Below are 14,502 nucleotides of genomic sequence, written 5' to 3' on the forward strand. Positions count from 1 at the left end.
TGAAATCTATTTAATATTTTTATAATTTTATAGTCAATTTAATAATTAATTGATTAAATAATCTAATCCTAATATTTTAATAAAAATAAAAAATACAATAGCTACTGCTATTAAAAAATTATAGCAAAGCTACAATAAGGAGGGATTGTTTAGATAATTCTTAAGTACGATAAGTGAAAAATGGATAAAATTATTGAAAAAAAGAGAGATGAATATTTTTTTTTATTTTAAACATCTAAAGTAATGAAAAATGCCTACCGCTTTTATTTTCACTAATTTTGCCTAACTTTCTTTTATCCTTTCTAATGAATTACTTAAAATACCCCTTACCGTATATTCAAATAAATCCAAAAAAAGGGGGTTTGATTTACAACTATCATTATTGTCAAATATTACCAAGAAATTTGATAACATAATTAACATAATCGGCACGTAGCTTTGCTACAATTTTGAATAACAGTAGCTATGATGTTATATATATATATATATTTCAAACATTCATCAAAGGGATTTTTTTAAAGTTAAAAATGGGTAAGTTTAAAATTTATAAATCTAACAAGTGATACTTAGTAAACAATAATATCAGATTTTTTATTTTTATTTTGATGATAATTTTCATTTTTATCTATAAATAGTTAAAAAAAAATATTACAAAATGAAAAAATAAAGAAAAATCAAGTAATTGGAGATAGGGTAGTTTTACTCTATTTTCTCCATATTCCTCCCCTAATTATACACCTTGGCCTATGGTAGGGGCTCCCTTCCTGATGAGGATGAGGTGTGTCATCTTTAATTTCAAACTGACATGTTTTTTTTATTCGTGATTCTTCTTAATTTTCTTCATTTTTCTCATTCTTTCCTCGCTATTTTTCATATATTCTTCTAATCATTTAAAAAAAAAATGAAATTATCATCAAAGTAAAAGAAATTCGATAATATTGTTCATTAAATATCTATATTTAATTAATAGATTCATAAATATTAAAACTTGCCCATTTTTAACTAAAAAAATGCTTTCATAAATATCCGAATATATATATATATATATTATAGAAAACATTATAGGTGTCATTATTTAAAAATTTTAGCAAAGCTATAAGTTACGATGATATTGATTATTTTGTAAATTTCTTAGTAATATTAGACAATAAGAATGGCCGCAATCAAACTCATAATATATATATATATATATATATTATATAAAAAACATTATAGGTGTCATTATTCAAAAATTTTACCAAAGCTATAAGTTACTATTATATCGATTATTTTGTACATTTTTTAGTAATATAAGACTATAATAATGGCTGCAATCAAACTCATTTTTTGTGAGTTTATTTGGATATTTGACAAGGGATATTTTAGATAATTTTTAGATAAGATAAGTGAAAGATGGATAAAATTATTGAAAATAAAAGAGACGAACATTTGTTTTCGTTTTGAACAAGCGACGGGTTTTTTGTGCTTTTCCCAAAGAAAATGAATGAGACATAGAGAGTTGGGCCTAGGCTATTTGGGCTCCCCTCTTGTTACTTTCCATGCCACGGGCAGGGGAAGACGCAAGCATGCTTGGGCTTGTATGTTGGGTGGGCTAAAGGCCCAAATCCACATAAGCTAATTTTTTTCATTTTTTAACTTTTTTTTTTTTTTTAATGAAAAATTGGTGGGGTTAGTTGCTTTCAGTTTCAGAAGACTTGGTTGCGGTGCAGGGTTTAGTCAGAGAGTTGCATGAGGTATGTATGATGGTGAATTTTAGGGGTTTGGGAGAGATATGAAAGACGAAGACTGAAGAATAAAAATCGGAAAATGGAATTGGGGGACGTTCGAGAATTGATAAAGAAGGAAGTGCCGGATTGGGACGATGAAGTGCTGGCAAGGGCAAGATTCAAGGCCTTTAGCGGACAGAGACCCGATTGGCAACCCATTTACCTTTTCTGGAGAAATTTGATCCTCACCATAGCTCGCCATTTGGGCCTTGTTGTCCTCCGACCTTCCCAGGTTTTATTTTATTTTATTTTTTAAATATATATATATATATATATATAAAAGAATACTTTGGTTTTTAATTTCATTTTAATTGTTGTGTATTTTTAGATAAAGAAGGATTGGTTTAATCGAGGAGGCTTAACTCCTTTATGTCTTGACCATGTTTTGGTGAGCATTTGGACCCCAGAGCAACCATAATTTTTTCCTTGTTTAAGGAAAAAAAAAAAAAAAAAAAAATAGAATCCTTATCTAACCCTTTACCCAATTTTGTGGTTGTTTTTGTTTACTTATATATATGTGTGTGTGTGTGTGTGTGTGTGTGTGCATATATATTTTCTTTTCAGTTTGTAATGTGTAATGAAGGTGACATAGTACGAAGTGCAGACCTTGTTGATCCAACGGCAGGGCGACTCTCTCAGATTTTCAAAAAAGTAAGAAATTTGATGGTTAGGCCCATCACAACTTGCCAAATCATGGACGAAGATGTTATCATTCTTTTGTCAGTATTGAAGGTAGGAATTGTCTTAAAACTGTTTATTCTTCAACTTCCATATTTATGTATTTCCTGCTCTACTTGCCATAAGCTAAGCTGATATACAACCACCATTTTAGGCAGATGAGTTCTCTTGTGAGGATCGGTCTTCAAATTCCCTCTTTTGGAATCTTGTTTGCCTAATTTATTAATCCTAAATAGTAAATATCACATTTTTTTTTTAACCTTTCATGTGAACTGTTTGAATTGTTTCTTGTTAATAGATTACACTTTGAATGGGCGTAGTAGGTCAACGTGAAGTTGATTTTGAACATTCTAGTTTCAACTATATTATGGAATGGTCATTTGTATACTTCTTACTCATAAAACTTTTTATTAATTTGTATTTAGGATAAAGCTGTTGATGTTGTCAAACTTTTATCTGAAAGTCATTGGACGTCATCGTCTGTTATTACCTTGAGGAAGTTTCAGAACATTTGTGGAGGTGCAGATGAAGCATCTGCCATCTTGAGTTATTTGTCAGGACAAGGAAAAGCCCAGTATATCCAAGTTAATAAGGGAGAGATTATACAGGTAATGCATATGCTTTATTTTTTTTTATCTCTTGTTTGGGTTATTTTTTTTCATGAAATTGTATTGGATTTATTAATTTTCTACATAAGGTTGGCCTTGGGATTGACACATAGTTTTGCACATAAATAAGTTGATTCGATGCTGAAAACATGGATAATTACTTAACCTTATCAGACAGTCAAGATAGGATCCCAGACCAATTTCATAAATGATAAATTAGAGAAAAACTTGTAAAAGAAGCTACTCAAGAATTCAAGATATAATTTTTTTAATTTTTTGTATGGACAAGTAGCTCCAAAAATTTCTAGCGCATAAAAGCCTTCTTGCAAGTTCGTATTTAATCTATGTGGAGGCAATATAGGTTTCTCTAGTTCCTTGAAAGACTTTCTGCTAATCTGGTATGCAAAAGTATTTTGTTTTCATGATCTGTGCTTTTCTGTTTTATAGGGTGTAAAAGTCTCCCTTTCTGCATCTGTCGCTTCTGGTTTTTCAAGTCTGGATTGTGATGTTTTATATTTAATTTGGACAACAGAAAAGCTTCAGCAACAACTTAATGCGATTGACCAACGCTGTGAAAGGTAACTTTTTGTCGCTTGATAATGCCTTTAATGCAGAACTTTCTTGGTTGGGGATCCTAAAATTTACATTAATCTCAATTACCATAGTCATGTTGATCTTAACCAATGTAGACATTAGACACTTGTGGTACTTCTCCAGACACTGGTAAGTGCATGACACAAATGTCACGAATTCTGTCTTATGTGCATTCTTCTTAGTGACACACTCGTAAGAGACTATCGTAGGTTATTGTTTTTCATAAGTATAGTTTGTCATTTGTCAACCCATTTGAGATGACTGACTGCCAGCAGGTTGGAAAGTGTGGTCAATATAATGGACCGTGTGGAAAACACTAGTGCCTGGTTGTCTATATATATGTTAGGCGTAGGATTGGCTAGAAATTAATTGAAACTTTTATGATGTAAATATGGGGCCAACCAGTATATGCTTATTAGGCCAAGTGTGCTATTTGTGCAGGTCAAGAAAATCGGCACTAACTTCGTTGAATTTGGGAAACAAGAATATTGCTCTCAGGCATGCAAGGGCACTAAAGTTGGCCACTGACAGTAGAGAAAAATGTGCAACCCTCTTGAATAGAGTGGAGGAAGTCCTTCACGTTATTGCCAATGCTGAATCCACAAAGAAGGTACCTGCATCATTAAATATAATATTTGCTTAAGTTCTATGCCTTATTTTGACAGTTAAATCACAACAGATAACAAACAACTGAAAATCTTATTTGGACAGTTGTGTGCCTTATGTACTCTCAGTTGTGAAGTCCGTCTAAATCTTATAGAATTTTATTTTATTTTTTATCACCCAAGTTTAATGACTTGAGTTTGTTAATTGGACGAATTACCTAACCAAATCATCAGTTACGGAAAATAAGGTTCCCCATTTGGATTGTTGGCAGGCTTCAGAAGCCATCCGCATTGGAGCTCTAGCAATAAAGGAAAATAGGATTGGTGTTGAAGAAGTTCAACATTGTTTACAAGAACTTGAGGAGAGCATTGATTTGCAAAAGCAAGTAGAAAATTCTCTAGGTAATTTCTCCTTTCCCAAGTTATAAGGCGGGTCCAAGTTGTTGGTATGTAAGATTACTTGGAATCTAGTCAATTTTACTCTTGTATCTAAATTCTCTTGTTCTATTGTAGAATTGAATTCACCATATTCATTAGCTGAGGACGAAGATACCGAAGAGGAGTTCAGGAAATTAGAGCAGGAAATTGAAAGTGCAGGCCATCATCATCCAATTCCAAAAGCTGAGGCTAAGAGTGCAGTTGTAGAAACGGAGGCATTGGAATCCAGTAAACAGCTAACTGAAGCTTTGTCAAATCTCAAGCTCGAGGATAATCCAGTGAGGACTCCAGCAAGTCCAAGCACTTCAGTGAACAGAACAAAAAATCTCAAATTCCAAGCAGCATAGCTAACATTTTGCTATTCATGAATATAATATGGCTCTGTTGTATAGCATTATATATTATATAATACTCTGATGCTTTTTTATATTAAATTTAATGGTCAGTACTTCAAAGAGTAGGTATGCTGTGCTGTCATCAATCACTGATGTTTCTGGAGTACTTTCCAAAATGTTTTTGCTGCAAATCTAGTATAAACGTGATTAGAGATTTCGAATCAAGAAACAACTGAGAAGACTGCAAATGCATCGTTATTAGGCCAACATTTTCGCTGCTACAATAAAAAGAGTCTGCATTCTTTTGCTGTACATCTGAAATTAAGTTGTTATATATATATCTGTGCATGAGTGCTGTACTGTGGCTAAGCAGAACATTGTTTTGAGTTTTGGTGGGTTCCCTGGAGAGAGAGAGAGAGACGTAAATTAAAAGGTCAATATAACAATATATATTCATGTTTATGAACTCTCTCTCTGTTGGTACGTGATTGATTCAATGAATGGTACGTCTATGGTTATTAAAGTTTAAAATATATAGTAAATTAATTTGAAGGGATTCACCTGATGAGTAGAAGTTGATTGGGTAGTCCTGGAGCGCTCAACATGATTTGTAGGAGTGTTGTTGTTGTTGTTGTAAAACATATGGACGAAATGGGGGTTTGAATAATATTTGGAAGCAAAATAAGGCTGATCAAAAAGGGTGGTGGGCCTGGAGATAGCGGGTGGTACGAGGGAATGAAGAGGAATAGTATTGAAGGGAAGCAGATAAGCAGGGAAGGGAAGCATCTGAAATCCAGAATTATAAGGATTAGAATGACCACCAGTTCCAGTGCCAGCGCTAGTGCTAGTACTAGTACTAGTAGTCGTAGGGAAGCAGGGGAGTAGGCTGCTGCTTAGTCTCATCATCGATGGATCACACAAATGTGGCGCTCCAGCAGGCAGCATCATTTGAGGCGCCATAATCTCGTTTCCCATCGACAACATCTGCTTAATTATATGTATATATATATATATATATGATCGATATTCAATTAAGCTCTATATATAATTATATATATACAAAAAAACACGCGCACGCACACACACACACACACACACACACACACATATATATATATATATATATTCAATTAGTTATATTAACAACTTAATATCAATATTATATATATACCTGTAATTGACGCTGAAGTGTCTGGAGATACTCAATGGCCTCGTCAAGCATTGAAACTTTGTCCACCTTTCAGAATTCAGGCGCGCGCAATATTAGGAAACGTAAATAAGGAACATGCATACATATATAGATGATAGATCTATACACATATCCAATATACAAACCTAGGTAGCTAGAACCGAAAAAAGCTAGCTCGCTAGCGTCATTATATATCCCACCTTATTGCAATTGGGTAAGAGCTCTTTTAACTCCCGCATCTTCTTGTTGATGGTATCTCTTCGCCTCTGGTTATTAATATTAATAAAATAAATAAATAAACATATGTTAGCAATTTATCGCCTAACTACATACCGGTTTATTTATTTATTTTTAGGAACATGTCTAGCTAGCTAACCTTTTCGGACAAATTATGGATTTGTGCAGTTCGGTTTCTCTTGGATCTACCTCCTCCGGGAGCAACTGCTGCTTTTATAACAGCCTGAGCCTTGGGTTCATCTTCAACACTCTGAGTGTTGTTGGAACTGTAATTAGCCTACATATATATGTGTGTGAAAGAAAGAAAGAATGAATGAATGTGAAATTAATTGAAGTAGGTGCTTGTTTAATTTTGCACTTACTTTACATGGATAGGCAGACTCTTCAGTGTCCTCAGATGTGCGCTTCAGAGGGTGTGCATGTGCGTGTGCGTGTGCGTGTGCTGGGCTATTTGAAGCTCCCAGAGAGCATACTGAAGCTGATGGAACAGAAGGAGGAGGAGATCGTGTGAAGTACTTTCCAGTTGCAGTTTGGGTTTTCGTTTTTGGTTTTGAGATTTTGGGGGTTTTCGTTTTCTTGTGGGGAAGTTGTTCTTCTAAGGCAACAACTTTGTTACCGAAAGCTTCAGAGTGCTCATCGGCTGGAACATGAGGCCGAAGGGATAAGTAGTGTAGATCTAGTGGTTTGACGGTTGGATTAATTTGGAGATGTTTGACACTAGCAGTATTAGCAGTAAGCGATTCAAGATGATGGTTGGGAACGATGCCTAAAGCATCCGGGCGCCTCTGATGATCTTTGTCCGTGACGATTGAGTACTTGGTAGCAGCAGCAGCAGCGGTGCAAGTGCAAGGTGTATTAACATTAGTAGCTACATTATTAGGTTTAGGAACAGTTGCAAGTCTTATTCCACTGGAAAAGTGGGACAAGTCGCCGCTGTTCCTCCTACTCTTGTTCCACTTCTGGTTCGAATTCTTCGAATTCTTCTCTTGATGATTACTTGCTACTCCTACTCCTAGGAACCACTGGCCACCATAATGAGAATCAGAATGAGAATCATGAGAAGAATGAGAAGAATGAGAAGGAGTTGTTGTTGTTGTAGTAGTTATTTTATGAGCAACACAAGCAGCTTGGCGCTCTAGCACTACTTCTGGCAAGGAGGTTGAATCAATGTGATCACTACAATTCCTCCGTGGGAAAGCTCTCAGCCGATGATTAGTCTGAGTGATTGTTCTCTCCAACTTCGATGCATCGTTAATATTCACTGCTGGTTTTAAATGTGCATATTCATATTCTGGACATTCATTTTCATATTCTGCACAATCATTTTCATTTTCGTATTCTGGAACAATACGGCAATCATTATTATTCCCAGTGGCCGCCGTGGCAGCAGCAGCAATTTTTTCTGAGTAGAACTCATGAGAGTGGTGAGGATGAGGGTGAGGTTTGTAATGATGATCAACACTAGGAGTAGTATATTTCAAACCATGATCACAATCCTCTGTTGCTCTTCCAAAATTCACAATGCTCCCTAACTTGCCTCTCTTTTCTCCTTTAGCTTCAACAATATCACTTTTCCACCTGCAGGATGGTCCTCTCACTTGGATCTCACCTTTTTCCCATACTAACTCCATAAACTCCTTCTCATACCTGAATAGTTAATTAATTTTTTAAAAGTTTTAAATATTAATTATATGGAATACTATATCCCTAGATATAAAAATAAATAAGTAAATAAATTAAACACATTATTATATAATACACAAACGCGATCGATACACGTACATAGAGGCTGCAGCGAAGGAGGTGGATGTCATCCTCGGCTGAGTTGATTTTCGCATAAAAAGGCAGGGCGGGAAGCTTTCCCACCTTTTTTTTTGGCGGGAACATGAAGTTTCAACGACCAACCACTGTTGGTCACTAAAAGTATTTATAAAGGACCAATATATTAATCACTAATAATATAACTTAAAATTTTTTTTTAAGGAAAAATAGCAAATAATGTTAGCATAAGGCATTCCACGACCAAATTATTTTGGGTGGTCAAATGTTATATTTGTGACGAAAATATTGGTCACTAAATAGAATTTAAAATAATAAAATATAAAAAAAAAGTTTATAATAGGTTTGGTTTAATGCCGTCAGTGACCAACTATGTTTGGTGAGTAAATGCAAGGGCGGGAAACCATCCACATGCTTTTCCATTTTAGCGGGAAGTGAGAACCTTGACTAAATGTAAGAAAAAGAAACATGAAATTGGTAATTTAATGGTTTGAGCTACCATGTCAGTGGCTAGTAAATAGATACAAATGATGTTAATAATAATATTAATAAAATAATCCACAATGAAGCTGCATTTTGTAAAGAAATATTTACTTAAAAAAATAAAAACAGATTTTATTTATTTTTTTGTATTTTTGGTTACAATCCCGATAGATCCATTTTTGGATGGATGATCCCCATAAAACCCTTTAGATGATAAAATTGCATCGGCCCTATTTCCTTTCTAAAACTCTCTCCAAGAGTTGTGCTGCCCCCTTTGGATTGCCTCACCTCTCTGACCATTCGTTGCTTCTGACTGCTTGGATTGGCATCTCTCTCAAGCTCCATCTCAGGTGTGTTTCCTCTCCCATTTTCTCTCTGTGCTTTTTCTTTTCTCTGTTTCTTCATTTTTCCCTAAGTTGCTCATTCTATGAAACGTAGGTGAAAGATGGGTTAGTTCTTTGTTACGAATGAAAAAGAGTCAACCGGATTTAATGAGCTGATAAAGGAAGGATTGAAGGATTTATTAGCTAGGGATGTGAGAGGAAGCAAATCTGTTCTTGGTAAGAGACATCTATAACTTCTTTTTTTCCCTCTATGTTTGTTGTGGTGTTTTGTGAGAGATAGGTATATTGAGTGAGAGGAGTCTCTGGCCCTATATGTTATTGGTTTTTGGCAATGTGGTTGATATTTTCAAACAATAAAGTTCTAGAAATTTTTCCCACATGTTGATACATAATTGCATTTTTATCTTTTTTCCTATGTTCTTAACATAATGTAATGAGTTTTCATGGATTGGAATTTTCTTGAACTGCTTTGTTGCTTTTGAAAAAAACACAAGCATCGTAATTTGATTGGCATTCGTTGCTTCTAACTGCTTGGATTGGCATCTCTCTCAAGCTCCATCTCAGGTGTGTTTCCTCTCCCATTTTCTCTCTGTGCTTTTTCTTTTCTCTGTTTCTTCATTTTTCCCTAAGTTGCTCATTCCATGAAACGTAGGGGAAAGATGGGTTAGTTCTTTGTTACGAATGAAAAAGAGTCAACCGGATTTAATGAGCTGATAAAGGAAGGATTGAAGGATTTATTAGCTAGGGACGTGAGAGGAAGCAAATCTGTTCTTGGTAAGAGACATCTATAACTTCTTCTTTTTTTCCCTCTATGTTTGTTGTGGTGTTTTGTGAGAGATAGGTATATTGAGTGAGAGGAGTCTCTGGCCCTATATGTTATTGGTTTTTGGCAATGTGGTTGATATTTTCAAACAATAAAGTTCTAGAAATTTTTCCCACATGTTGATACATAATTGCATTTTTATCTTTTTTCCTATGTTCTTAACATAATGTAATGAGTTTTCATGGATTGGAATTTTCTTGAACTGCTTTGTTGCTTTTGAAAAAAACACAAGCATCGTAATTTGATTGCTTGAGATTTTTTGTTTTTGAGAGATACTGAATCAAAATGTAAAAAAAGAAAAAGAAAAAAAAAGAAAGAAAAAAAAAAGGGTAACCGAAAATGGGAAAAAAACTTGAGGTAAAGAAGTAAATATGGTTTTCCAACCTATAAACAAATAAGACAGTTTCTAGATTTTTACTATATTTTGGTTTTTTTGGATTGGGACTTTTAAGAAATTCTAAATTGTTGAATGTTGAATAATGGACTCTGTAACTTGTCTAATAATAAACACCCATAACATAGCAAAATCTAATTGAATATCAATATATAAAATTATTGCATATTGGGAATTGAATGGAGAAATCAAATTAGAATAACTCCTGTTGAATATATATAACTAATTGTCTAAATATTATTTATGATCACCTTGTGTAGGCATGGTGCATAATTTGTGGAGATTGGAATACTGATGGCATCCTCCATCTACATAGATGTATGTACATATATAAATATGTGGGTTTGAGAGATAGAATAAGAAGGGACTATAACATTTCCACAAGATCAGTGATGATTGCTTCATTTATGCATATATACATGTATGTATATATATATATATACGTATAACAAAAGAATTGAATGATTAAGATTATTGACAATATCAATCCCTTAGATATAGTATTGATATTATTTTTTATGTTTGCAGGATGGTAATATAGGGGAAACAAATATTGCCAAAATATTCCTTTAAATATGCCACCTAAGAGATCAAGATATGTACCAGGAAGAGAGACTTTGGTTCCTAGGAGGTCTCCTAGGACTACCCCAGCACAAAGAGAGACTTCAGTCCCTAGGAGGTCTCCTAGGACTACCCCAGCACAAAGAGAGACTTCAGTCCTTAGGAGGTCTCCTAGGACGACCCCAGCAGAAAGAGAGACTTTGGTCCCTAGGAGGACACCATCACAAAGAGAGAATTTGGCTCCTAGGAGGTCTCCTAGGATGACAGCATCATCTAGAAGGACTGCATCGCCTATGGAGACACCATCCCCTAGAGGTCGACAACCTATGCAAACACCAGATCGTTCCACAACACCAACGCCTAGTGAGACATCAATACCAAGTGGTCCAGAGTATGTGGAAACACCAATTCCAAACATTACATCGTCTAGAGGTCATTCTCCTATAGATCCTGTAGATGAGAGTACTGAAGATACACCTGTATCCACTGGTATGTTGGTAATCTATAATATATGTTATGTAAATTGAGAATCTATATTACATAGTATTATTAATTAACATTATTTCACTTTGTAGGTTTAATGAAGAAAAATACACGTGGCATTACGCGAGGATTGGAAATTCTTAAAACAATGGCATCCAATACTAAACTTCGCGTCCAAGTAAGTGATGGGGATATGCATGCATATGGTGACCATTGTTCTCCCTTTGCCAATCAGATTGGCATTGCTGTGCGTAACTTTGTTTCACCAAGATTGAAGGGATGGAAATATGCTTCTGATGATGAAAGGAAAATTGTCTACAAACATATTGCTGTGAGTAAAACTTAGACTCATATCATTAATATACCATATTAGTATTATAATAACTAACAAGGTTTTATTTTCCTTTTGTGTATAAGGATCGGTTTGACATTGATTTGAATGATCCTCAATGGATAGAGATTGTTGAGAGGCATTGTCGTGATAGGTACAAAAACAATAGGAGTTATTGCAACAATCATTTCAAGCTGTGTAAGATGCAAGGCAAAGACCCATTGCAATTTAGACCAAAAAGAATACGATGTCAAGAAGATTGGGAGTGGTTGTGTGCTCATTTTGAGAGTCCAGAATTTTTGGTGAGTTAGAACTATTTAAACTGTTTCAAACTTTTTTTAAATTCATGTGTATATTTTATCATATTCTAAACCATTTATTTTATATATACAGAAACGTTCTAAAGCAGGGCAATGTAATAGGGCTAAAAGGCTATATAATCATCATGCTGGATCAAGATCGTTTATTGCAACAAGGGCAGCACTGGTTTAACATTCTTCAACAATTACTTTAGTTATATTTGAGAATGGATTATGTTTTCTTTATTATTTTTCCATATTATGGTAAATACTCGGTTCATAAAGTGCTTGATAAGTGAAATTTCCAATTGCATTAATATCTTTGATATCTTAGTGTTTACTTAGCAATTTTAAGGATAAATCTCTTGCTCATGCATCTTATGTCTATTGAAATTTGGTTGTCATTGGATGCTAATGGATTTTTACTAGTTTTGGTCCTTTGATAGTTTATAATATATGTCATGTATCTATAGTAGAATTGGGTTTGAGCTTAGAATTCCATGGCTTTAATGACTATTTAGTTTCATTGCCATGATAAAAAGGCAAAAATGTCAACAGTATCAGCTAAAAAGGACATTTACTATTACTACCTTTGTTATTCCGACAAACCTTTTATGCTTCAACTTTGTTGATATTGGATTTCTACTACCTTGTAGCTATAGTTCTATGTGATTCTGTTGATTTGTTGTTACCTTTGTTTGTGAGCTATTTCTAAGCTATGAATCTTGGTGATTCATTGGGATGTTGAATTGAAGTTGGAGATTATGATTATAATGTTATATAAGTGTCTATATATACATATATATATACATACAGAAGGTTTAGTCCCAAATGTGAATGTGACTTTCCCTTTGTTTAAGCATGCAAGTAAAATTATCTTTCTTTTTATTTTGTAGTCATCTCCAAATGAACCAATTGGTGAGATTGAGTTTTTCAAGAGAACACACTGGACACAAAAAAAAGGATGGAATAATGTTATAGCTGAATCAAGATATGTAAGTTTTACTTATCACTCCTTAACTGGTTTGACATACTTGTAATATCTTATAATGACATTTTTATACCTTTCATGTTGTTAGAATGAGATGGTTCGGCTACAAGAAGCACAAACATAGCAGACACAAGATGATGCTTCTCCTGATGATACTGGTGCACCGGTTTTTTTGACAGAAGCTGACATTCGTGCACAAGTCCTAGGTAGAAATGCTGGATTCATTTCTGGTGTTGGATCAGCTCCAAGAAAGAGCTATAGCAGGCTGCTTAACCAACCTACCCCTCAGTTGGCTACAGAGTTTGAAGATTACAAGGTTGAGGTAAAAAGACTTGCATAAGTTGTGGATCAACAGGCAGAACTCATTGCCAGACTTTCTGCATTCTTGGATGGGAGTCAGCATCCTTCATGTCCCAGCCAGTCGCCGCCACCACCACTACCTACTGCAACAATGACTTGATGTTATGGTTTCTGCTTGTGATATGCATAGCATTAAAATTCACCTATACATAGTTTTTTGATAGTGTACATAGTTAGAATGCAAAATATTTGCATTCACAGGTGAATTTTTGGCACTATGCATTGTTATAGACATTTGCAATCACAAGTCCTTTTACAAAGCATGTACAGGCACAAGTGCTCAGCTTACAGTCCTTTTGATACACTACTTTCTGTTTGTAGTGTAAGTATATAAATGTATGCAATGACAATTATGTGTAGGCAAGGACACTACTTTATAATCCTATAATTATGACATGGATTTTGACTGAATTCGATACTATGCCCTCTCCATGGTAGAATGACATTTAACTGCAATGTTTTAAAGGTTTAGGAGGTTAAACGAACTTGAGGACAAAAATGCAAACTTAAATAATTAAATTAAGGATAAAAAATGCAAAATGAAAAATAGTTTGTGGGATTCCATCTCTCCCCTACATGATTTTAATTTTGTTTTTCTGTTTTTTGTTTTTTTTACATTTTATTGTTCTCAATAACAAGAATAAACATAATGAGACAAAAAAAAAAAAGCTTGTTTATATTAATGTTGTTTAAACTCGAGAGGAGGCAAGCTGCATTTTCTTTATTTTGCACTAGTTTGAATTTTTTTTTTTTTTGTTTTTTTCACTAACTTTAATGTTATACTTATTTTTGAAGTAACTTATTTTTAATTTTTAATGTATTTTTAACTGTTCACATGCAAAATTTTATGTATACACATATATATATGTATATATATTTTGTGCCTCAATGAATGCTTAACTTTTGACTATGAATTTATAATAAACGTGTTGTAAATTAATAATTGGTTCTATGCTAGGAAAAACACTTTTAATGTAATTGATTATTATTTGTCAAATCTTTTTGTTTTACTTAATATTCTTATCATTTTTTTGTTTTCGCAAATTAGTGCCACGATTATTACCGACATAACGTAATAATTATTTATGATTATATATTTTTTATTTTAATAATTAATTATAAAATTTACAAATTCTTACTCCCTTAATGATTGATTGTGAAATTTATATTTATAAGTTGTTGGAAGATATTTTGATATATTGTA

General features: G+C 33.8%; 2 protein-coding genes across 8 annotated transcripts; one reads left to right on the forward strand and one right to left on the reverse strand.

The window, feature by feature from the left end:
* Positions 1-1,672: 1,672 nt before the first annotated feature.
* Positions 1,673-5,149, forward strand: LOC107426222 (uncharacterized). 2 transcript variants are annotated; one of them, XM_016036343.4, is made up of 8 exons: positions 1,673-1,998; positions 2,095-2,154; positions 2,331-2,498; positions 2,870-3,052; positions 3,500-3,630; positions 4,088-4,256; positions 4,524-4,653; positions 4,765-5,149. In XM_016036343.4, exons 1-8 carry the CDS (start codon positions 1,807-1,809, stop codon positions 5,034-5,036), a joined length of 1,305 nt encoding a protein of 434 aa, XP_015891829.3. In that variant the 5' UTR covers positions 1,673-1,806; the 3' UTR covers positions 5,037-5,149. The 2 variants fall into 2 exon arrangements, with proteins under 2 accessions (XP_015891829.3, XP_060668232.1); XM_060812249.1 differs by lacking the exon at positions 2,095-2,154.
* On the reverse strand, positions 4,125-8,283 carry LOC107426221 (uncharacterized). Of its 6 annotated transcripts, none has more exons than XM_060812246.1 (7): positions 8,233-8,283; positions 6,813-8,097; positions 6,590-6,727; positions 6,414-6,479; positions 6,196-6,261; positions 5,586-6,011; positions 4,125-4,260 (listed from the first exon to the last, which is right to left on the reverse strand). In XM_060812246.1, exons 1-7 carry the CDS (start codon positions 8,262-8,264, stop codon positions 4,228-4,230), a joined length of 2,046 nt encoding a protein of 681 aa, XP_060668229.1. In that variant the 5' UTR covers positions 8,265-8,283; the 3' UTR covers positions 4,125-4,227. The 6 variants fall into 6 exon arrangements, with proteins under 6 accessions (XP_060668229.1, XP_060668231.1, XP_060668230.1 ...); XM_060812247.1 differs by lacking the exon at positions 4,125-4,260 and adding an exon at positions 4,854-4,992 and having other exon boundaries at positions 6,590-6,700; XM_060812244.1 differs by lacking the exon at positions 4,125-4,260 and adding an exon at positions 4,854-4,992 and having other exon boundaries at positions 5,586-6,008.
* Positions 8,284-14,502: the final 6,219 nt, after the last annotated feature.

The sequence above is a fragment of the Ziziphus jujuba genome, chromosome 10, assembly GCF_031755915.1.
Source record: "Ziziphus jujuba cultivar Dongzao chromosome 10, ASM3175591v1".
In the NCBI taxonomy this organism is placed as follows: Eukaryota; Viridiplantae; Streptophyta; class Magnoliopsida; order Rosales; family Rhamnaceae; genus Ziziphus; species Ziziphus jujuba.

Excerpts from the sequence above, each read along its gene's own strand:
- LOC107426222 (XM_016036343.4), top strand. The coding sequence starts at position 1,807 with ATGGAATTGGGGGACGTTCGAGAATTGATAAAGAAGGAAGTGCCGGAT. Across the intron at positions 1,999-2,094 it reads TTGTCCTCCGACCTTCCCAG|ATAAAGAAGGATTGGTTTAA; the intron begins GTTTTATTTTAT and ends GTGTATTTTTAG. Across the intron at positions 2,155-2,330 it reads TATGTCTTGACCATGTTTTG|TTTGTAATGTGTAATGAAGG; the intron begins GTGAGCATTTGG and ends TTTTCTTTTCAG.
- LOC107426221 (XM_060812243.1), bottom strand. The coding sequence starts at position 8,264 with ATGACATCCACCTCCTTCGCTGCAGCCTCTAT. Across the intron at positions 6,728-6,812 it reads AGTCTGCCTATCCATGTAAA|GCTAATTACAGTTCCAACAA; the intron begins GTAAGTGCAAAA and ends ATATATATGTAG. Across the intron at positions 6,480-6,589 it reads TCCATAATTTGTCCGAAAAG|AGGCGAAGAGATACCATCAA; the intron begins GTTAGCTAGCTA and ends ATTAATAACCAG.